Source organism: Garra rufa, chromosome 14, assembly GCF_049309525.1.
Source record: "Garra rufa chromosome 14, GarRuf1.0, whole genome shotgun sequence".
Taxonomy (NCBI): domain Eukaryota; kingdom Metazoa; phylum Chordata; class Actinopteri; order Cypriniformes; family Cyprinidae; genus Garra; species Garra rufa.
This window is the reverse complement of record NC_133374.1, coordinates 23,826,237-23,852,452: the sequence shown is the minus strand read 5'-3', so window position 1 is coordinate 23,852,452 and position 26,216 is coordinate 23,826,237. Positions and strand designations below refer to the sequence as shown.

The 26,216-nt window shown below is 35.4% G+C and overlaps 1 protein-coding gene across 1 annotated transcript in view; it reads left to right on the top strand.

The window, feature by feature from the left end:
• The first annotated feature begins 2,424 nt into the window (after positions 1-2,424).
• sgsm2 (small G protein signaling modulator 2) overlaps positions 2,425-26,216 on the top strand; it is an 86,633-nt gene continuing 62,841 nt past the window's right edge. The window contains exons 1-2 of the mRNA XM_073818108.1: positions 2,425-2,484; positions 11,087-11,162. Coding sequence (XP_073674209.1) covers positions 2,425-2,484; positions 11,087-11,162 — 136 coding nt within the window. The remainder of the gene's footprint in view (positions 2,485-11,086; positions 11,163-26,216) is intronic.

Sequence of the window (26,216 nt, the reverse complement as noted above, 5' to 3'; positions counted from 1 at the left end):
CATTACATCACTTACTCACTGCTGGATCCTCTGTAGTGAATGGGTGCCGTCAGAATGAGAGTTCAAACAGCTGATTAAAAACATTACAATAATCAACAAGTAATCCACACAACATCAGTCCATCTTTTAACATGTTTGTAGAAATCTGCATGTTTGTAAGAAACAAATCATTTCGAGTTTTGTTTCTTCAGAGGAACAGATTCTGAGACATTTAGCATTACATCACTTGCTCACTGATGGGTCCTTTGCAGTGAATGGGTGCCGTCAGAATGAGAGTCCAAACAGATGATAAACACATCACAGTAATCCACAAGAGATCCACATGACTCCAGTCTATCAACATGTTTTGTGAAAATCTGCATGTTTGTAGGTAACAAATAAATCACTTTGAGTTTGTTTCTTCATAGGAACGGATTTGTAGAAATTAAGCATTACATCACTTACTCACTGGATCCTCTGCAGTGAATGGGTGCTGTCAGAATGAGAGTCCAAACAGCTGATTAAAAACACAGCAATTCACACGACTCTATGAACATGTTTTGTAAAAATCTGCATGTTTGTAAGAAACATAAATAATTTTGAGTGTGTTTCCTCATAGCAACAGATTTGGAGAAGTTTAGCATTACATCACTTGCTCACTGTTGGATCCTCTGCAGTGAATGGGTGCCGTCATTATGAGAGTCCAAACAGCTGATTAAAAACATCCCAGTAAATCCACATGACTCTATTAACATATTTTGTAAAAATCTGCACGTTTGTAAAAACAAAACATTTCGAGTTCATTTCTTCATAGGAACAGATTTGGAGAAATTTAGCATTACATCACTTGCTCACCAATGGATCCTCTGCAGTGAATGGGTGCCGTTATGGGAAGTCCAAACAGCTAATTAAAAACCAGTCCATCAATTAATGTCTTGTGAAATGAAACCCTGCTTGTTTGTGCATTTAAACATTATATATTTTTTTCTATTGTATGGTTTTAATATCATCAAGATGTTTGTAACTTCAAACCATTGCTTCCAGCTAAAATATGAGTTCTCTATTATAATATTGCTTCCTCCAGTGAAAAGGTCACCTCAGCTGAATCAGGAAAGAAATATGTACTTTTACAAGCAAAAACAGTTCTAAACAAATATGTAGGTGGATTTTGATATAGAAGTGTTATTATGGATTATGGATGCGGTTTAAAGTTAAACACCTTAAAGGAACACTCCACTTTTTTTGGAAATAGGCTCATTCTCCCGAGTTAATAAATTGAGTTTTACCATTTTGAAATCCATTCAACTGTTCTCCTGTTCTGGCGATATCACTTTTAGCATAGCTGAGCATAGATCATTGAATCCTATTAGACCAATAGCATCGCGTTCAAAAATGACCAACGAGTTTCGATATTTGTCCTATTTAAAACTTGACTCTTCTGTAGTTATATCGTGTACTAAGACCGGCGGAAAATGTAAAGCTGCGATTATAGGACAAATATCAAAACTCCTTGGTCATTTTTGAACGCGATGCTATTGGTCTAATAGGATTCAATGATCTATGCTAAGCTATGCTAAAAGTGATATCGCCAGAACAGGAGAACGGCTGAATGGATTTCAAAACTGTAAAAATCAACTTATTAACTCAGGGGGAGTTGGAGAATGAGCCTATTTCCAAAAAAAGTGGAGTGTTCCTTCAAAGATGGAATTGACGTTAATTGATGCACTGATTCGTGTGGATTACTTGTGGGTTATTGTGAAGTTTTTATCAGCTGTTTGGACTCTCATTCTGACGGCACCCATTCACTGCTGAGAATCCATTGGTGATGTCATGCTAAATTTCTCTAGATTTTCTCTGACTAGGAATTAAACTCATCTACATCAATTTTCAGCAATACAGCTATGAAATATTTAATATCAACTGAGTAGTTTAAATTTATGCCAGTTATTTTTTCCAGCTGGCTGCACCTGTGCCATTTCTAGGTAATACCCAGCTGTTCCTTCCATAAAAGGATGTGAGACTATAACCATCATGCATCACGTATCTTTTCATTCAATAGGTCATATGAACATCATGTCTTGTTGAACACCTAATGACAACGCCTGATTAGTTGAACCGCCACAAGCGCCTCCATCTGAGCTGTCAAATGTGGAGGGGAGCTAAAAATAAATCGCCGTCACCGCCTGAACGGCGTACGGCGAGTGAAGAGATTTATCCCATTGATCAACAATGCCAAGGGGGCGGGGCCAGCGGCGATTGCGTCATAAAGCAACCGAAGATGGCTTCACGATGCGCTACGGCAGTGCTTAGATGCGTCAACGCTCAGCTGTCAGTACACACGTTTATATGAAAAGGAAGGAAGGCTAAAGAAATACTGGGAGGAAGGCAGGCGAGCCGTTTAGATTTATGTCTCCAGCCAGTTGGGCTGTTTAACAGTCAGGGACAATGGGTTCGACTACAGACGAAGAATTTAAAGAGAAATTACTATGGAACGTCAAAAGAGAAGTAAGTGGAATTGATTTATTTCTAGTTTTAGTTTTAAGATTGGCTCACATGCATGCTTTCCGCATGCTTTGCATCCGATTTAGTGCATGTATATGGAAGTTTCAGATGCGCTGATGTTTATAGTGAATTGATGTATAACGAGTTGCATTTATGAGTGTTCAGATGAGCTGTTACATTTCTAATAGGTTCAAATTCAAACCCTTTCACCTGTAGCTCCGAAGGGGTCGGATGTTTCCTTCCTCATCCGCCTATAACTTAATGTAGCTATGGGAGACAGTGATTTAATCAATGGTTTCTGCGGTGATCAATATTCTACCTTCTGCAAATGGCTAAATACAGTCTAAACCGAGTACGTTTTTAGTGTCGAATATGCTCCTAGCCTGTTGCAATGTAAACAAAAACGAGTTGACATCGAATTTCCATTGACAGATACTTGAGGGGCCGAGCGCTCAAAGCACGCTAGGTTTATTTATAACGCGACTGTAAGAGAAAGCGCGCTACTTTATTATTTGACTAGATTAGAAGAGATTGTATTGATGGCTCGTATGTTACATGCACGATTTGGGCTTGTTTTCTTTTACCACATTTAGAGAAAACTTTATCATGTGAAATACAACTGTAAACTCATTTTGAGCTGTCACGCGTTAATTTCAAAGACGTGAGGAGATTATCATACAGTCAAATTCATATCTGCGTTATATGTAGGGCTGGGAATCGATTCCAAAAAGAATCGATTCCTCGATTCCGAGGCATTGGGAATCGAGAATCGATTCCAACATTTGGAATCGATCCTCTCAAGGGGAATCGACTCCTCATTCAGAGCCGTTTTCAGCTCAACAAAACTTACCTCTTAAACGGAAGGCTGCATTCCATGAAGGCTGAATATTTCGGCTGCAAGTCATCAAACGTCGATTGATGAAAATAAACGTAATAAAAACGACTCATTACTAAACTCGTCTGAGTTTAAGGATGCAGCCTTCAGTTTGAGAAGCACACATTAATTTGCCTCTTGCTCGCTAATAGTTAATATAGTCTGATACATTTCCACGAAAAGATTCGTTCGGATAGATCATTTAAATGAACCAGTTCAAAAAACGATTCAGATGTTATTTTACGGGAGAACTGGCTCATGATGTCCACAATTTTGAGCGCTGCACGACAGAATAGATCATAATGGGTCTTGATCTTATTTACATCTTAAATAAATGCTATTTTTAATCTTTCTATCAGCCAATGATAACTCTGAAAGGAAACGCAGAGAGCACGTCGGTGGCCGAGAGCGCATCTGATTGACAGCTACACCACGAGCTCTTATATCATCCTGTATTTATTTCGAAATTATAGCTCTTATATCAGTGTTGTTGTTAAAGTTCTGTTTATTTTGTTTCAGTGTATAGTTTGCTAATTTTGTCATTTTATACACGTCATGTCTTGTTTTATTCATGCAAAAAAATGCATGTCCACTGCAGAGCTGTGGGTTATGACTAATTTCCTGGGCAATGAATTACAATTTGAAATCAGTCAGAGCTACAGAAAAATAGTATATGTATATATATATATATATATATATATATATATATATATTTTTTTTTTTTTTTACAAATGAAGCTTCATATTATGAGAAGGTAACATTATACGACCTTTACATCCTGCATTTATTGCGAAATTAGCTTCCTCCAATCTAAAAAACAAGAATCGAAAAAGAATCGAAACAACAGTGAGGAATCGATTCTGGAATCGAATCCAATCGATTCCAGAACCAGGAATCGGAATCGGAATCGATTCCAAAATTTTCGGAATCGAACAGCCCTAGTTATATGTGACCACAAAACTAGTCATAAGGGTCAATTTTTTTAAATTGAGATTTATACATCATCTGAAAGCTGAATAAATAAGCTTTCCATTGATGTATGGTTTGTTAGGACAATATTTGGCCGAGATACAACTATTTGGAAATCTGGAATCTAAGGGTGCAAAAAAAAAAACAACTAAATATTAAAATTGCCTTTACAGTTGTCCAAATGAAGTTCTTAGCAATGTATATAACTAATCAAACATTACATTATGAAATATTTACGGCAGAAAATTTATTAAATATCTTAATGGAACATGATGTTTACTTGATATCCTAATGATTTTTGGCATAAAATCAATAATTTGTATCCTTACAATGTATTTTTGGCTATTGCTACAAATATACCCGTGCTACGTAAGACTTTTTTTTGGTTTTGTGATCCAGAGTCGCATATAAAGCCAGTATGGCCATTATTATTTCAATACAGGTCGAATTGGATTTTAACTGATTATTAAAAACAGTTTAATTTAACTATCATTGCTGTTGCACTTTACATGGTTACATGTGCCACATTGTTGCTTACAAAATAAATAAAAACATGACATTGATTTGATTTATTTTATTAATTTACTTTTAAATGAGTGTAAAGCTTCATCTAATACCAATAGTCCAATAAAGTGTAGAAAACAATTCAAAAACATCTTATATTTAGTCAATATACAAATAGAGGGTTTACACTTACACTTTATGCTGTTTAAACCACGGACAAATACATGTGGAAGCTGCTAAATCATATAGAGAAGGACTTAGTAGCAGGAAAGTGCACAATAATTTGACAAACTAAAGTTAACAGGTGGTAAAGATACGTACAAGCAGTATTAATTAAGATATTAGTCTAATATTTCACCTACCTGACTGAAAATGATCAGAACAAACATGAATGTTGTCAAGATTCTTGCAATGGAAATGCTGGTTCAGTTTGGCCAACCACAAATGCAGCTTTTTTGCATTCTTCTCCTTGATTTGTTATAACTTTTGGCAGTCTATAGTACTCCAAATGTTTTTTCCTGGTCTGACCGATTAGTACAGCCCAAAACATGACAATAATTGATCATTTTCAGCAGCAATAATCAGCAAAATATGCAAGTTTCATTCGGTTCAGTGGCATTGATTAGATTCATTGCTGATTGATGACGCAAAGTGAAAACACTCTATACATTGGCCCACTCAGTGCTGTGATTGACCAATCAAATTCAAGTAATCAAGAAAGGCTTGTAATATTGGAAAACTGATTCATCCAAGGAAAGAAGAGTCAAAACATATATTAAAAATTCTGTACTAACCGTTTATGCCAATTCAAAATAACTAGGCTAAGATAATATGAATGAACTGTTCTTACGAGCTGTAATTATTTGATAAGACTTCGCATTCACAGAGTTGTGAACGCTTGGCTCCAGGAACTGTACAGTGGAAGAAGCTGTTACATTCTTTTCTATCAGTGTAATTAATTCTTATCTTTTCCCTCACAGTGCAGAGAACGCTAGTTTTAAATCCGGCCCTCATGAATAATAGAAATCTTGAATGAATTGCTGCAAAGAATAGATGTCCTAATTTGGTACCAGCATGTCTTGTGTGTCAGAACAGACTGTGTCCACACAGTCTCTTGAACTTAATGCAAAATCCCTGGCAGTCATCATTTCTCATGATGGTTAAGAGCATGTCTAAGAGAGGCCAAAAATCATGGATGTGGAGAGCTGCAATAACTCTTGAGGTATCTGGCCTCAGGTGGCTCAGTGGCCTGGGTTAATAAGGAAATCAATTTTTAACATCTCGTTCATCAAGTTTTAAAGAACTTTTGTGCGTCATCTTCATTCAAATCACCTATTTTTACCTCTAAAATGAGTCACTTCCTCCAGTGATGTCCTGGACTTTTTAGTTAACATAGTTAACATTGATTTCCATTGATTAACAGTGCTTCTCCTGCAGGCCATTCTTGGTTTATATGTCTTTAGGAAGCAGACGGTTATATTCATGACATATGTTAAATGAAACATGTAAATCTTTACAAAAGACCTCACTTTTATTGCTTTTCAGCTATTTTAAGCATCATATGTGTAGTGAGGAAATATCTGAATGATATAAACCTACAAATAATGTGCTGTTTTGATATTTCCAATGCATACACTTAGTACAATACACACAGGATTAGATTTTATTCCTCCATTGACTTTCTTTGTGTAACATCCCAGGTCTCTGTCACTTTAAGCTGCAGTCAGCCGCCTTCTGGTTGCCTAGGAACTGAAAGCATCAGCAGCTACCTAAGAAGTTAAATTGCATCAGTGGACGATTAATACAGCTGCATGAAGCAGTGATCGTCACAAATGGCTCTCATATGAGCAAAACAACTTAGTTTCATTTTGCTGTTCTCTGCTTTTCCCCCATCAATATTTATTGAGCAACATCACACCATTTTGCAGTGATCTATTTAATGTTTACTAAATATTTTTGCATCTGCAGAACTGCATTGCTTTCTGTTGAGCGTAGATTTTGAACTGTATTCTGCTTCATAGACTTCTTTTAATATATATATGCATGTGATTGATTGCGTCTGCAACCCTTTGTAGGTGTTCATTGCATCCTTTTAAATTGGGAAAAGCTCTTTGTATTTACAATCACTAGATGTTGAATTAACTGCGACGATATCTCTCCACGTGTGTGTGTGTGTGTGTGTGTGTGTGTGTGTGTGTGTGTGTGTGTGTGTGTGTGTGTGTGTGTGTGTGTGTGTGTGTGTGTGTACCTGGTATTCATCACGTTGTGGGGACCAAATGTCCCCACAAGGATAGGAATACCAGTAAATTTTGACCTTGTGGGGACATTTCTCAGGTCCCCATGAGGAAACAGGCTTATAAATCATGCACAATGAGTTTTTTTGAGGAAGTAAAATTTTGCACAATCTCCTGTGAGGGCTAGGTTTAGGTGTAGGGTAGGTGTAGGGCGATAGAAAGTACGGTTTGTACAGTATAAAAACCATTACGCCTATGGAATGTCCCCATAAAACATGTAAACCCAACATGTGTGTGTGTGTGTGTGTGTGTGTGTGTGTGTGTGTGTGTGTGTGCGCACTGACAAGCTTTGATTGCCCCTTATTTCGGCTGTAAAAATCGTTGAGTGATGACTTCATTAATGCCATTGTTACCGCTGTCAGCTTGGCTGGAAATGGGTTTTAATGCCATTGTGTTCATTTGAATCTCTATGTGAAGCATTTGATCTATTTGAAGCATTCAGCCGTTCTTGTGTCTTTTGAGACATGTTATGTAATGCAACAGGCTGCTGTAGGAAACTGGTTTTTAAAACTTTATTTTTTTCTCTATTTAATTTCATCCCAAGGACAACGGCACTTCATTTTAAAGAAATAGTGCACCCAAAAGGGACATTTTGCTGATAATGTGCTCACCCTCAGGTCGTCCAAGATGTAGATGAGTTTGTTTCTTCATAGGAACAGATTTGGAGAAATTTAGCATTACATCACTTGCTCACCAGTGGTTCCTGTGCAGTTAATGGGTGCCGTCAGAATGAGAGTCTAAACAGCAGATAAAAAAAATCATAATAATCCACATGATTTCAATCCATCAGTTAATGATTTGTGAAAATCTGCATGTTTGTAAAAAAACAACAACAAATAAATCGTTTTGAGTTTGTTTATTCGTAGGAACAGATTTAGAGAAATTTAGCATTACATCATTTGCTCACCAGTGGGTCCTCTGCAGTGAATGGGTGCCATCAGAACGAGAGTCCAAACTGCTGAAAAAAAACATCACAATAATCCACAAGTAATCCACACGTCTCCAGTACTCGTACATTGAACATAAACAATACCGAACAAAAATCACAAATTTTGCTGAAATATGCCACTAAATTCCACCACCCCCAATTAACACGATAAGGATATTTCAGTATTTAAATATTATCATCAATACCAGTATATCGCGACACCCCTAAGATTATTGCCAATACCAATATATCTCGACACATCTAATTAACACGATAATGATATTTCATTATTTAAATAAAACGATTATCATCAATATCAGTATATCGTGACACCCCTAAAATTATTGCCAATACCAATATATCTCGACACATCTAATTAACACGATAATGATATTTCATTATTTAAATAAAACGATTATCATCAATATCAGTATATCGTGACACCCCTAAAATTATTGCCAATACCAATATATCGCAACACCCCTAATTAACACGATAATGATATTTCATTATTCAGATATTACGATTATTATCAATATTGGTATGTTGCAACACCACTTATTAACTTGATAACGATATTTCATTATTATTTAGATATTACGATTATTATCAATATTGGTATGTTGCGACACCCCTTATTAATACGATAACGATATTTCATTATTCAAATATTATGACTATTGTCAATACCGGTATGTTGTGACATCCCTAATTAACTTGATAACAATATTTTATTATTCAGATATCACGTTTATTATCAATATTGGTGTGTTGCGACACCCCTTATTAATACGATAACGGTATTCCATTATTCAGATATCACAATTATTGTCAATATCGGTATGTTGCAACACCCCTAATAAACACAATACTGGTATTTCATTATTCATATATCACAATTATCGTCAATATCAGTATGTTGCGACACCCCTAATTAACACAATAACGATATTTCATTATTCAGCTATTACGATTATCGTCTATATCGGTATGTTGCGACACCCCTAATTAACACAATAACGATATTTCATTATTCAGCTATTACGATTATCGTCTATATCGGTATGTTGCGACACCCCCAATTAACACAATAACGATATTTCATTATTCAGCTATTACGATTATCGTCTATATCGGTATGTTGCGACACCCCCAATTAACACAATAACGATATTTCATTATTCAGCTATTACGATTATCGTCTATATCGGTATGTTGAGACACCCCCAATTAACACAATAACGATATTTCATTATTCAGCTATTACGATTATCGTCTATATCGGTATGTTGTGACACCCCTAATTAACACAATAACGATATTTCATTATTCAGCTATTACGATTATCGTCTATATCGGTATGTTGAGACACCCCTAATTAACACAATAACGATATTTCATTATTCAGCTATTACGATTATCGTCTATATCGGTATGTTGCGACACCCCTAATTAACACAATAACGATATTTCATTATTCAGCTATTACGATTATCGTCTATATCGGTATGTTGCGACACCCCTAATTAACACAATAACGATATTTCATTATTCAGCTATTACGATTATCGTCTATATCGGTATGTTGCGACACCCCTAATTAACACAATAACGATATTTCATTATTCAGCTATTACGATTATCGTCTATATCGGTATGTTGCGACACCCCTAATTAACACAATAACGATATTTCATTATTCAGCTATTACGATTATCGTCTATATCGGTATGTTGCGACACCCCTAATTAACACAATAACGATATTTCATTATTCAGCTATTACGATTATCGTCTATATCGGTATGTTGCGACACCCCTAATTAACACAATAACGATATTTCATTATTCAGCTATTACGATTATCGTCTATATCGGTATGTTGCGACACCCCTAATTAACACAATAACGATATTTCATTATTCAGCTATTACGATTATCGTCTATATCGGTATGTTGCGACACCCCTAATTAACACAATAACGATATTTCATTATTCAGCTATTACGATTATCGTCTATATCGGTATGTTGCGACACCCCTAATTAACACAATAACGATATTTCATTATTCAGCTATTACGATTATCGTCTATATCGGTATGTTGCGACACCCCTAATTAACACAATAACGATATTTCATTATTCAGCTATTACGATTATCGTCTATATCGGTATGTTGCGACACCCCTAATTAACACAATAACGATATTTCATTATTCAGCTATTACGATTATCGTCTATATCGGTATGTTGCGACACCCCTAATTAACACGATAACAATATTTCATTATTGAAATATCACGAATATTGTCTATCGTTATAGTGTTAATCGGGGTGTTGCAATATACCGATATTGACGATAATCGTGATATTTAAATATTGAAATATCGTTATCATGTTAATCAGGGGTGTTGCGTTATACTGGTATTGTCCTGATATCTGAATAAGGAAAAATACCAGTATATCGCGACACAATAATGATATTTCATTGTTTAGATATCACGATTATCGTCAATACTGGTATATCACATCACCCCTTATTTATACATTTTAACAAATCTTGAGTCGCCTAAGGGTGGGTAAATTTAAATTTTGGGGTAAACTGTTCCTTTAAATTGTCCTGTTTTTACTGTCTGTTGGCCTTGTGGCAAATCTCATACCACAGGGCGCACACAAGTCATGGCCGTAATCAGCAGATGCCCATAATTTGCTCCTTCTCAATGCTACAATTACCCTTCTGCTGTTCTTCAAATTACACAAACAGTATAAAGCTGCCTGTAAGGATTGTGATTAATTAGTCTGGGATTTGCTGTAGTTCTGACAGTTGGAAGAGAAAAATGTGACAAAGCCTCATTCTACACAGTTCCTTGCACTCCCAGGGAAACTTATCAATTGAATGATGCTAATTAAAGCATTTGTGGTTACGCTGTCATGATTAATTAGTTGCTTTTGTACACCCGATTCCAAGAATTTTGACTTGCCATTATTTTTTGCCAGTCTTTGCCGCTCATAATTGCGTGTCTTTCCATTTCTAGGTGAAGCAGATTATGGAGGAGGCGGTGACCAAGAAGTTTGTACATGAAGACAGCAGCCACGTTATTGCACTTTGCAGTGAGTACAGTTTGAGAGAAGAGATGTTTTGTGTCAGATGTGCCATGATGTTTTATGCCTTGCAAAAATGAGCATTTGGTTTTCTGTGACACGTAAATGGTTGTTGATTGTGCTGATTTTAATGACACCAAGTTATTTTGCTGGTTAACGCAGTTGGAAATTGTAAAAATAATTTGTGATAGTCTTCTAAGTATCTTTTTGGTTTAAAATCATTAATAAATTAAGCAACTTTATAGCTATTGTTAAATATTTGCTTCAGAATTTCGCAATGATTTTTGTTTATTCATATTGTAAATTTAAGTATTGATGAATTAAAACAACTAGTAATTAATATGCATTTAATATGATATTTTATAAAGAAAGCTCAGTAATTTCTAAAGTATGTGGAATAAAATAATTAAAAATATATAGATTTAAATAGAACCAAAACATGTATTTCTTTCTGACTTATAAAAGTAGTGGCACAACTTCCCAGCTGCTTTTGAAAATTCATATTGTGAATTGTAATGATTAATTAACTAATAATTAATGTAGATAAATGAAAGATTTTTGTAAGGAAGGCCTAGTTATAACTGACATATGTTTTATAAAAAAAAAATCTGATATAAATGAAAGTAAAAGTATAATTATGATATAAAAAATTGTTGCACAATTTCCCATCTGTTATTGTAAATTAAATTTATTTAAAATTATTTAAACAAATTAACTAATAATTATAAAAAAATAGCCTAACAATCACTGAGAGCTGTATAAAAATATGTAGACAGAAATAGAAATACAAACAATACTTCAGACTTATAAAATTACTCCGATTGATATTGCAAATTAAATTATTAAACTAATAATTATTATATATTTTAGTAATAACTGGGATACATTATATAAAATTTATAGATAAAAAATAAGTAGTAAAACATATTTATTTCTGATATATAAAAATTACTGCACAATTTCCCATCTTTTATTAAAATTGAAATTTAAAAAATGATTTAAACTAATGAACTAATAATTAATATGCATAAATGAACTCAATCACTGAAATATATTTAAATATATAGATAAAGAAAAAGTATGTATGTTTGTAAAATATTTTAGATGCACAATTTCATATTGTTCATATACATACAGTTCATATTGCAAATTCAATTATTAATTAACTAATAATTATGTATTAATATAACTTTTTTATTAAGACTTGACATGATGAAAATGTTTCTTTCAAACATAGTTTTTAGTAATATCTGAGAAATATATATATAAAAATATATAGATATAAAGTTTCTATTTACTCCTAATATATAAAAATTGCTGCACAATTTCCCATGTTATTGCAAATTAAATAATTTAAAATAATTTAATTAAATGAAATAATTAATATGCATGAATGTAACCTTTTTTGTAAAGAACCTAATAATTGCTAAGAAATATATAAAAATATATAGATACAAATAGAAATATTAAAAAAGCATTCTGACAATTTCCGAGTCATTCTTGCAAATAACTAATTAATATTATATATTAATAGAACTTTTTGTACGAAGACAACTTGACGTAATGAAAAATTAACAAACAAACCAAAAGAAATATATATTTTTTGTGTTCTTTTGTAAAATTATGTTGCTAAAAAAGAATGTTAAAAAAATGATAACAATTTGAATAATAATAATTACTATTATTTTTCTTTACTTTTTTTGTGGTGTGACCAGTGAAAACATTAGCAGGGCAAGCACTAGTCTAAACCAGGAAATAATTTTTGATTAGCCTTAACATGTGAGAGTCCTCATCAGGAAAGACTTTAGAGGCGATGGCTTGGACTTGGTGGCATGATAGTTCCGGAGCTTTGGATCGCTGCCAAAAATAAGGTTGATTTGTCCGGTGCGGATGACTGGCAGTGTGTGTGTGACTCACAGTCTTTACTCCAGTGACACAGAGACAGGCCGGAACGTTAACCCAGGCTCAGCTTCATTACGTCAGTGACCGCCAGTGCTGCGTGGCACCACAGATATTGCTTAGTCAAGTTTCATCAATGTACAAGTATAAAAGCTGTTTTTATATGAATGGAAAAAGTAATGTACTAGCTTATTACACAGCTTTGTTTTGCCTCTGTACAATAGGGAGTAGCGATTTGCCCACAGAAAGCACTTGATCTCCGTGTTTATGCAAATATGAACTCCATTTATCATTTGTGGTGAATTTGTATTTCACACATAGCAGATATTCTTGCACTGCCGCTGCTTGAGCTTGTTGATATTTACAGTTTGTGCCTCTTGTCATCCAATATGGCATGCCAGCTTTTGCTTTGTGGCTCAGTTGTTGTGTTGTGTGAATTTTAAAACCCCAAAAGAGTTGTAAGATACAAACTGCAAAGTATAAGACATCAGGACCCGTCACTACAAATCAAAAATTACTGTGCCCATGTTTGGCCTGAAATCCTTTTTATAAGTATGCCGTGCTGCTAAATGCTAATTTGATCCAAACGCATGTTATTTTCCCTCACTGCTGTCATTTAGAAGACTAAACTGGAGCGGCTTCTGTGAATCGAGGTCAAAGGTCACATGATAACAAGCAGTGATGTCAGCCCTGGGCTAGTCGGTGACTCATCTCTGTCCTTCCGTTAGCCGGTTAGCGCTGTTTAATTGTGTTACATCCGTTAATAAATTTGAATTATTACTTCTGTTACTCAGGCACTTTTTTATGGACATCATAATGAGGACATCTTCATTCGAAACTCCTTTTCATTAGCTCTGAACGACAAGGATTTGGAATATGAGATTTGCTGTGTGAATGCTATCGCAATAGCTGTTGAACTCCATGACTACAGCAGATCTAACCTTCTTAATGCTTAATATTCTTCACCAAGTGCTGTGTAAAGTTATAATAGCCACACTAAGCTTGGCAGTGCAATAGTCTGCAATTTGAGGAAATGTTTGCACACAGCTTTTGTGAATCAAAATATTATACACGCACACACTTTGTATTTAAGTTTAATATTTTGTTGAAGTATATTAATTTTTAAGTATATTTATTTTATATCTATATATTTAGTAGGGGCCAAGTTCTTATTATTCTGCTGCTTCTTCTTCTTCTTTCACTCTGGAAGTCTATGGCAGCCCATAGGACCGCTTGTGGGAAAGTTATGAAATTTGTCAGTCTCAACATTAACACACAAGTTTGGAGTAGCACCACCACTTGTCCAAACTTTCACTAATGTTTATAACTAATAACTTTTGAAGGAAAGAGAGGAAAGAGTCAAATGGATACTTAAACTTCGTATAAGGTCAAGTTTTTTTTACTATTTTTAAGAGTTTGAAAAACCTACTTTTTCTAACTCGTCCTAGATGGTTTGTCTGATTTTCACCAAAATTGGCTCAGATCATCTTTAGACCATGCTGGCAAAAAGTTATGGAATTCAATTTGATTAGTCAAACCGTTTTTGAATAGCGCGTGAACGACTTTGACGAAAAGCACGCAAAAATGGATGTGAGGCTATGTCTTTGCAATGGTTTCAGATATTGAGACCAAACATGGTGTGTGTTATAATAACCATGACCTGAGGCTACCTACACAGTTTTGGTCCAGTGCCACCTAGTGGTCAGGAGATGTGCAAAATTGGTATTTTGGCTTAATTTCTAAATGGTTTAACCAAAACTGGTCTGTTTAGATTCGGTGCAGCATGCCGAGTCAGCCATTTTGGGCGTCGGCCATTTTTAATTTTGTTGTAAAATGCTATATTTTATGAACATGTTGCCGTATCGTTACGAAACTTTGTGTTTGTCTTCGGCACAATGCTCTGACAGTATTCAAAAAGTTTGAAGACAGTGCCACCTTGTTGCCAAAAGTTAAATTGGTCTATTGTAATGAAAGTATATTTATTTATGAAATTTGGCACACAGATCACAGAGGACAGTCTGACCATTAAACATAGTTTAAAATAAAGTTGATTAGTCAAACCATTCTTGAAAAACGCTTATATTTTTATAATAACGATATATTTTACAAACACATTGGTGTATTAATACAAAACTTGGTACGTGCTCTGACAGGACCCAAAAAGCTTGGGGGCACCCTGTGGCCAAAAGTGAATAACATTTTAATAAATTGGCCTGTTGTAATGAAACTCATCTGAATATATTCCTTGAGTTATGCCAAGAACACAGATACCAATTTAGCCGAACTTCCTGTCCACCATTTAAAAAAAACACTACTTTTTATACCTTTAGACTCCTCCTAGACCGTTTGTACGATTTGTACGACCAAAATTGAGTCAGATCATCTTCAGACTGTGTTGACAAAAAATTTCCTGTTGATAGACAAAACTGTTTTTGTGTTGCAACACAACAAAGTTGAGGCATGATCCCAGACTATGTCTGAGGCTCTATCTCTGCAAAGCTGTGACATATTGACAACAAACTTTGTGTGTGCCATTGTCACCTTACACAGAGCACACCACATCGATTTGATAAGCGCCACCTATTGGTCAAAAGTGATAAGCTATTAAATTATATTGCCTGTAATTGTTTTTCAGCTATTTTGACTAAAATTATCCTAAAATGGCTTCAGTTACGCATTGTTGGCGTTTTGCTAATGCTCTATAAATGTTATTGTGAATTTCACCTTGCATTTAAAAACTTTAAATACTTGCATATAAAGTATGTATTACCTAAAAAAAAGCGTACTTGTTTATATATCAATATTATAGCTAAAAATATATACACGCACACACACTTATACAGTACTGGGTAGATTACTTACAAATTGTAATCTCTTACTGATTACAGATTACATAATTAAAAATGTAGCTAGTAACTTAATCTAAGATACTTATTTAAGGTAATGTATTCTAACAAATTTTTATTTTTATTATTACTTTTATATTTTTTTACCTAACTTGTAAACTTGGAAGGAGTATTTCGATCTATTTGAATTGTTACATGTCACACTATTGTGTAGTTTGTTTTCACATATCCATTTTTTTCTGAAAGAAACTGTAATTTAGTGCTTGCTTCAAAGTTGTTTCTCCCCTCACGCCAGTTATCACACTCTCTCACGCATCGCAGGCGTTTTGCATGACAATTTGGACTGTTTTTGGGTGTCTGAGGGTAAGAACGTCTGAGTCGTGACCGTAAGCGGGGTGATGGTTTGAGTATAAATGCTATTCAGCGCTGGTGTGTGTGTATGTGTGTGGGTGGCTGCGGAGGGCTGGTCTGGGAGCGCTGCCAGTCTGTCATCACCATCAAAAAACAGCGCGGTTCCCCTTGTTTTCCAGTCAGTCACCGGGCACGGATTCCCCACGCAGTCATCCACCCCCTCACTTTCATCCTAGAGCACGCACTCACCCACGTCACACCAGAATATGACAGTGCACTTCCCAGCTAAATTAAGTTTCAGGGGAATAAATCAAAAGGAATTGTGCCTGAGCATTGTGGGTTGGTTGAATGTGGTGCGTGTTATGGGGGCGGCAGATTGCGTTTGAGCACCAACATGAACGCTTGGTTCTGACCTAGAAGGAGAAACTCTTTGTTAGCATTCCTGTTCATATCAATGGCAGTTCCTTGGCTGGACTATGGCATGCTAACCAACCAGTGTAAAAAAAAAAGGGCATGTTGAATTTGATATTCACAAACCTGATCCAAAACACATTCACTGCTGTTCAAACTAGGGGAAATGTTTTCTGTAATGTTGTCGATAACGATAATTAGACAATATTTTGCTGAGCGCGTTATTGTGTTGGTATTTTGGCAGGTATAGGACTGCCGTGGACAGCAGACTCCCAAAGCTTTTGATATTCCTCATATTCTGTGCGGTGGTTAGTTTGGACTCGGAGGAATAACAAAAATGAACTTTTTAAAAAGTTTAAAATTATTTTTACCTTTAATGGGCATTTTTTGCCATTATAAGGCCAATTTCTTCTAACTCTTATTTAGATGTATGCGTCATCTTTTGTGTCAAGTTCTTTAAATTTAATTCATAAATTCAAGTTAACACTACAGGGCCGTTACCAGTCAAATGAAATCAGTATCAGCAAAATTTGTTTGCAATGCAGAGGTGGCACAAAATCCGCAGCCGAAGTGGTATTTAGCTGCATTTACAGATGGTTTAATACCACTGAATAAACAATAAAAAAGGTTATTGCGATTATTTTATCTCTGTGACTTTTTTTCACAGACTTGTGTGATACAAACTCACAATACTGACTTTTCTTCTCAGAGTTGTAAGATATAAACTTACAATTCAGATTTTTCTCGCAATTGCGAGTTTATATCTCACAATTCTGACTTTTTTTTCCCTCACCGTTTCTTTCTCAGAATTGTGAGATATAGACTCGCAGTTACAAATGATTAAGTCCATTTTTGGGGGGGGGGGACTGACATGTTCACAGAATTGAGTTTATTTTTCACAATTCTGATGTAATAACTCTCCATTATGTAAGGAAAAAAGTCACAATTGTGAGTTTATATCACACAGTTCTGACTTCTAAAGTTCTCAGCTTCTCAGAACTGCAAGGTTTTTATTTCACAATTCTGACTTTATTTTTTCAGAACTCCAAAGTTTTTAGTTTACAATTACGAGTTTTTATCTCACAATTCTGACTTTTCTTGCAATTGCGAGTTTATGTATCTCACAATTCTGACTTTTTTTTTCTCCGTTTCTTTCTCAGAATTGTGAGATATAAACTCGCAATTGCAAATTATAAAGTCCAGTTTAGAGGGGGAAAAAAAGATTGACGTTTTTAGAATTGCTAGTTTATATCAAACAATTCTGACTTTCTCAGAACGGTGACTATTTTTTTAGAATTATGACTTTAATCTATAATTTGCAATTACAAGTTTTTATCACACAATTCAGACTTTATTTCTCAAAATTGCAAGTTTTTATTTCACATTCTGACTAGAATCCGCAATTGGAAGTTTATATCTCACAGTTCTTTATGCAACTATTTCTTAGAATTGTGACTTTGTCTCACAATTCTGACTTTATTTCTTAGAACGGCAAGGTTTTTATCTCACAATTCTGACTTTAGAACTCGCAATTGCGAGTTTATATCAAACCATTCTGACTTTATTTCTCAGAACGGTGACTATTTTTTAGAATTATGACTTTAATCTATAATTTGCAATTACAAGTTTTTATCACACAATTCAGACTTTATTTCTCAAAATTGCAAGTTTTTATTTCACATTCTGACTAGAATTCGCAATTGGAAGTTTATATCTCACAGTTCTTTATGCAACTATTTCTTAGAATTGTGACTTTGTCTCACAATTCTGACTTTATTTCTCAGAACGGTGACTATTTTTTAGAATTATGACTTTAATCTATAATTTGCAATTACAAGTTTTTATCACACAATTCAGACTTTATTTCTCAAAATTGCAAGTTTTTATTTCACATTCTGACTAGAATTCGCAATTGGAAGTTTATATCTCACAGTTCTTTATGCAACTATTTCTTAGAATTGTGACTTTGTCTCACAATTCTGACTTTATTTCTTAGAACGGCAAGGTTTTTATCTCACAATTCTGACTTTAGAACTCGCAATTGCGAGTTTATATCAAACCATTCTGACTTTATTTCTCAGAACGGTGACTATTTTTTAGACTTATGACTTTGTCTGACTTTAAAACTTGCAATTGCGAGTTTATATCACATAATTCTAAGAGAAAAGTCAGAGTTGTGAGAGAGAAGTCGCAGTTGTCTTTTTAATTTTTTTTCAGTAGTGGAAACAGGCTTTCATACAAAACAGTTCTGCTGTGACTTTGTTTGAAACTATTTTTGTTGTCGAAATGGAGCAAAAACAGAACTGCTGTGTCTAAAATGTAAGTCAGCCAATACCAACTTGTTTACTGGACTGTTTAAAAAAAAAAAAATCAATGTCACATTTGTAATCATGCTGATATTTGGAGAAAAAACTGTTCTGTTCATGTGATTTGAACTATATCAGATGACAAATATGAAAGACATATAAAAGTCATACAAGGGCATATTTGGTACCTATCTTGAATATTAGGGGAATCCTAAATGTATTTTAATAGACTAAATCACACCGTGAAAGCGTGAACTGTAATTGGGCAGTAATCTCAAAGTGTATGCGTGCACTCTCTGAGAGTATTTTTGTTTGGTTTTTGCGATGTACACAATAATGACAATTTGCATATCATCTAAACAATAATTGTGATAATATCATAGACTATATATATCGCACACCCCTAAATCAAATGTTTCTAAAATCTAAACTCCAAGGTTTAAATCGGAGTCAAAAAGAGCTGATGACATTTTATGCTGACATTTATTTTCTAAATTGGCCATTTTCTGGCTTCTCCTCAGAAATGAGATGAGTCAAAGGCCTAAAACTGTGTTTCCCAGAAAGCATCTGTCAGACGCTTTGATCTCACTGGCGTCCTTTTCTGTGTGTTTGATATTGGTGTTGCTGTCGAATCATGTGTGTGTACCCTGCTGCCTCTCCATAATGCAGAGCACACACTGTACGGACATGCCCTCATGATGCCAAGCCATTAGGCACAGCAGAGCTGCATAATAGCCCCTGTCCTGATGCTGCCACTGCTAATGCCTGTTTGAGAATTACACGGGTGAGTGCACTCACAGATCTCTCTATGTATTCAGTGTAAAATAAAAAAAATCACACTTCAAACAAGTCATTCTTAATCAGGACAAAGCTTGCTCTTCAGTGTACAAATCATACGATGACTTTTAAGGGGGCTGACCTTTTAAAAGGAGCTTTAGTAACACTTTATAACCAAGTTTAGATTTGTTAATGCATTTGGCATCATGAATTTGGTTGAACGTGGTTGCCCATTTTTCACAAGTTGCTACGATTCTTTAGGGTCTTCATTTGAAGTCTGCTACATACTTTGGTTAAAATTATTATTATAATGGTCAGAGAAAATAGGAGAAAAATAGTTGAATTTATAAAAATGACTCCGTTCAAAAGTTACATCCCCTTGATTCTTAATACTGTGTTCATACCTGAATGAGCCACAGCTGTTTGTTTGTTTGTTTGTTTTTTTGGTTGTTTAGTAATAGTTGTTCATGAGTCCCTTGTTTGTCCTGAACAGTTAAACTGTCTGCTGTTCTTTTGAAAAATCCTTCAGGTCCTGCAAATTCTTTGGTTTGTCAGTATTTTTGTGTATTTAAACTCTTTCCAACAATGACTGTATGATTTTGAAATCCATCTTTTCACACTGAGGACAACAGAGGGACTATTACAGAAGGTTCAAACGCTCACTGATGCTCCAGGAGGAAAACCCATGCAATAAGAGCCAGGGGGTGAAAACTTTTGAACAGAATGGAGATTCGTACATTTTTCTTATTTTGCCTAATTATCATATTTTTTCATTTAGTACTGCCCTTCAGAGGCAATAGAAGATAGTTACATGTTTCCCAGAAGACAAAATGAGGTAAATTTACCCTGATCTTCAAATTCAGAAAGTTTTCACCCCCTGGATTTAATGCATCTTAAGATTTTTTTCTAAAGAACAGCAGGCAGTTTAACTGTTCAGGACAAACAATGGAATAACAACTATTACTAAACAAACAAAAAAAAAAAACAGCTGTGGATCGTTCAGGTTACAAAAAAAAACTGTATTAAGAATCAAGGGGATGTAAACTTTTGAATGGCGTCATTTTTATAAATTCAACTGTTATTTTCTCTTGTGGACGATATGTAAATGTCTTACGTGAGATATTTTATTCAGGTCAGTACTAAATAAACAATAACATGGATTTTGTATGATCCCTCTTATTTTGCTAAAACAACATATTGCAGATTCAGAAAGGGGGTGTAAACTTTTGACCTCAACTGTAAAACACAAAAATACAAAACTGTACAGTCAGCTTTCACTGTTACTTCTTAATTATTAACAATATCAGTGACTTCCTACATGATATATCAATATAACTTCCTCATGATGCATTTAGTTATTCACTACCAGCATGAAAAGCGTATCTCACTGGTTTCCCAAGAGTATTTTCCACATAATGCTGGTGTTCATTTGCATTCATTTTGCAAACATAACCATGTTGACTTAAAGTCTTAAAGGCAGCATATGGCTAAATATGTGCCGATTTTGTCTCTCAAAAGATTTTTGGCCATCATGGTTTAAAGGTTTTCATCCTCCATGCAGATTCAGAGTTAACAAGCAGTGGGTTGTGTCGGGGGTCAGCTGGCTCTGGGCTGTGTAGCCCACTGCCTGATCAATAGAAAGAAAAACACAGACCTTGTAAATCCTTCAGGCTGTGTTTCAAACCAGAGCCGGTGTGGGTGGGGTCAAGGGTCACCAGAAGAGAGTGAGAGCACAAATTGCTATTTACGTATTTAACATGAATTAAAAAAGTATTTGAATTGCTGTAATTTGGTGGCATTCATGAATAATACAAAGATAATTAGTCAGAGATCCTTAGATGCAGATTTTCTGCTGTTTGTATGCATTCGCAAAATTGGTTTGCTAAAATCAATGCAACATCTACGGTGAGGGCGAGTCAATTTTTATTTTATTTTATTTTTTTAGCAAAAATTATATTTTTTGGGTGAACTATTGCTTCAGATCATATACTTGAAAGGAATGGTTAGGGCTAAGGTCACGTTGTGTGACATCCGATACTTCCTGAATCGTGGAATGCAAACAATACTAGAAGGCTAGTCAAGGAAGTAAAGCATTGTGTTGTTGTTTCCTATTTTCCTTTAACAAAAATACCAATCTTTTCACTTCACCCGGTCTGACTTTCTTTGTGCTGCGTTTTTAAATCCCTAAACGTCACAAGGAGCTGGGACGGAAGTTTGCAGATTTTGTCTCGAACACCTGCGCCACTGTGAGCTAATTAGACGTTAATGAGTGAATGAATAGAGTTGTGAGTCATGTCTGTTTACCCAGCGTCCCTCAGCTGATGCTCACGATGAAGCATCTTGCGAATGAGTCTTACTTGAGACCCAGATTCAAATTAGACTGCGAGCAGGCTTTATTTGTGAAGCGCACAGCTGTTCGCTCGGATATGGCCAAGTCGAATGTAGAACAGGTAGTAGCTAATTCCAGATTGGTTGCTCCTTCATTGACTCAGAATCGACAGTTAAATTCACTGGGAAAAGTCTTTAGAATTTTTTTCCAAAACTGGGGGTTTTTAATTGAAAAAGCCGATGGAACAGCGCTATTTTTTTGAATGGGGTTGTGAATGTAAAAAACAAATGATTAAAAGAGACTAGTAATATCTGTATCTAAAATATCTTCTGTGTCTGTTTGAATCATATGAACAAGCATGTGGGTAGATGAAACTTAGTTATCAATGATATGACGTATTCAGTGGTGAATTTACATGTCATGTCCAGTTCTAGAAAGTAGGAAATGAGAGTTAAAGGGATAGTGCACCCAAAAATGGAAATTCTGCCATTTTTTGTTTACCCTCAAACCAGTAAGACCCTTCCCAGCAAGCAATAGTCGTCATTTCACCGTCTGGGTTAACTATAAACCTGATATAGTCCGGCTATGTGTAACCCACTTCCAGCCCAAATAATCTTGAATTTGGTTGCATGCCATTTTTTGGCAAAATAACTAGTTAGATGTATGATATTCCATCCTGTAAGCAAACTCAGCAGCGTTTACAAGGTTTTATGGTTTAATTTTTGTAATTTTGATTTGTCATTTTTAAATTGATGATTAGTCTAATACTGGGATATTTGTAGACGTCTATTAAATTTTCACTGACAGCCCAAATACAAACTTGTTTTAGCCTAGACGTCTGGGCTGTGTTTTCACGGCTAATAGACGTCTTTTAGACCAAAAAATGCTTGCTGGGTTCGTTCGTCTTCAGAATGCAAATTAAGATATTTTTGAGCTTTCTGACCCTGCATAGACAACAACGCAACTGACACGTCAAGGCCCAGAAAGGTAGCAAGCACATCATTAAAATAGTCTATTTGTTGTTCTTTTGTTCTATTGTACCATCATTCTACCATACTATCTATTGTTCTATCTATCTATATATCTATCATCTATCTATCTATCATCTATCGTTCATTCTATTGTTTGTTCTATTGTTCCTTCTGTCATTCTATCATCTATCTATCGTTCTATGTATCATACTATCGTACTATCATTCTACCATACTATTTATCGTTCTATTGTAATATATCATAGTATCTACAGTACTATTGTTCCATCCATTCATCCATGTATCTGTCTGTCGTTCGTTCTATCGTTCGCTCGTTCTATCTATCTAGCCTTTGTTCTATTCGTTCTATCCATCATTCTATCCTTCGTTCTATCTATTCTGTCCTTCATTCTATCCTTCGTTCGATCCTTTGTTCTATTCTTCGTTCTATCCTTTGTTCTATTCATTCTATCTTTTGTTCTATCCTTCATTCTGTTTATTCTATCCTTCGTTCGATCTTTTGTTCTATCCTTTGTTCTATCATACTATCTATTGTACTATATGTATCTATGTATCGTTCTATCTATCGTTCGTCTTTCGTACTGTGTCTCTCATATCTATCTATCTATCTATCTATCTATCTATCTATCTATCTATCTATCTATCTATCTATCTATCTATCTATCTAATCTATCTAATCTATCTAATCTATCTAATCTATCTATCTTATCTATCTATCGTTCATTTGTTTGTTCTATCTATCGTTCTATCTGTCTTTCATACTATCTGGCTAGATAGCTCTTAGAATTCATCAAAATTATTTTAATTTGTGTTCCAAAGATCTTACTGGTTTGGAACAATGTAGGGGTGAGTAATTAATGACAGAATTTACTTTTTTTTTTTTTTTTTTTTGGTGAACTAACCCTTAAAATTTGATCTGACACATCAGTAATCTAGCTTTCCTTTTTGGCAGTCAGTCCTGTATTTCCACATATGTGGTTGTGGGCATCATTTAGGGGACCACAGATGCTACAGAAGACTCTAGTATTCCACTAATTACAGTCTATCTCCATGACAACACAGTTTCTATACAGGGATTCGGCCATGTCAGAGGCTATTACGCACAAATTTGCTGAAACAAACACACACTGTTATGTAACCCCCACAGCTGGTGGTCTTCTTTAGGGTTATTTCTGAAGACAGTGTGCTGTAGCCTGAAGTGACAGTGAAGGTGACCACAGCTGGAGACTCGGCCTCCAGATTTGTGGTAAAAGTGCATCGTGGAATATCTTCATGCTCCATCTCTGCCTCTTGACTGATAAGTTACATCAGGTGTGTCCACAATCGATGAGATTATCCCTGTCACGGTACTGAGGAGCTCACAGGCCCCCTGCATGCTCTGGTTTTGATGCTGTCCGCAGGGAATGGTGCTCCGGGGGACCAGGTGCCATCTGACCTTCACAGCTTGAACTCCACTGAGGTTGTACAGTTCGCTCTGCTCACAAGGACAGGGCCGGCGTCATATTCCCGCCGATTTCATCAGCCAGGAGGCTGCGCTGAGAGACACTTGATGTTGGATGACATGGATTCACAGAAGCTGTCCACTGGGGTTGATGGGAAGACCTGTCTCAGGTGGCTTTGACGGAGGTGTTTTTGTTGTTGATGACTGGCAGTCTAGATGGAATGTTATTTCTGTGTTGCCTTTTGGGTTTTGTGGCTGATTTTCACCAGGGGACATTCAGTCATGATCAGTGCACCTGTTGGAATGATGTGTGTGTGTGCTGGTGTGTGACTGGATGTCTATAGGGAGTCCTGTTTAGATTGAGCTTCTCTGATGGCCTCCAGTTATCTCTTCACTGATTGGACAATGGACTATCTTTCGTTCGTTCATTGTATCTATCTATCTATCTATCTATCTATCTATCTATCTATCTATCTATCTATCTATCTATCTATCTATCTATCTATCGTTCTATCGTTCTATCGTTCTATCGTTCTATCGTTCTATCTATCTATCTATCTATCTATCTGGGCTGCACGATAGATCGTTTCAGCATCGTCATCGCGATGCACGCATGCACGATAGTCGCAGGGCAAAAAAAAAAATTATGTGTGTCTGATTTAAAAATGTACTTTCTATATTTCTAAACTTTCTATTCACGGATCAATATTTGTCTAAAACAGGAGTTCTCAACTCTGGCCCTCGAGGTCCATTTTCCTGCAGAGTTTAGCTCCAACCCTAATCAAACACACCTGAACAAGCTAATCAAGCGCTTCATCATTACAAGAAAGCTACAGGCAGGTGAGTTTGATCAAGGTTGGAGGTAAACTCTGCAGGAAAGTGGACCTCGAGGGCCAGAGTTGAGAACCTCTGGTCTAAAATAAAGTAATTAACTCATATTTAAGGGTTCTTTAAAAACTACAATGTACACGTTGCTTCACCTACTTCATGCATGCAGTCTCTGCGTGCGCATGGCGAAATGAGCGCGGGACGGGAGAAAAGCGCCGAAATGGAAGATTTGGTCGCAAAAAGAAACGCTACGTCGGTCATATGGAAGTATTTTGGATACAAAAAGGATGCTGCTGACCAAAAACAGGTGCTTTGTCGGGAGTGCCTGGCAGTTGTTGCCACAACTCGCGGAAACACTACGAATTCGTTCACATGTCGTGCCTAAAAACGCGTGGAAAACGCTAGTTTGTTCATTCTATCTATCTATTGTTCGTTCATTTGTTTGTTCATATTATCTTTTGATTGTTCGTTTGTTTGTTTGTTCATACTATCGTTTGTTTGTTTGTTTGTTCTATCTATCTATCTATCTATCTATCTATCTATCTATCTATCTATCTATCTATCTATCTATCTATCTATCTATCTATCTATCTATCTATCGTGCGATCGTTCTATCAATCGTTCGACCGTTCGTTCATTTGTTTGTTCTATCAATCGTTTGTTCGATCGTTCTATCAATCGTCTGTTCGTTCTATCTGTCTATCTATCATACTATCTATGTATCTGTTGTTTGTTCGTTGGTTCATTTGTTCATTCAGTCATACTATCTATCTATCTATCTATCTATCTATCTATCTATCTATGTTTATTGCTTGTTCGTTTGTACTATCTATTGTTCGTTTATTTTTATTATCTGTCTAGCATTCGTACTATCTATCATTTGT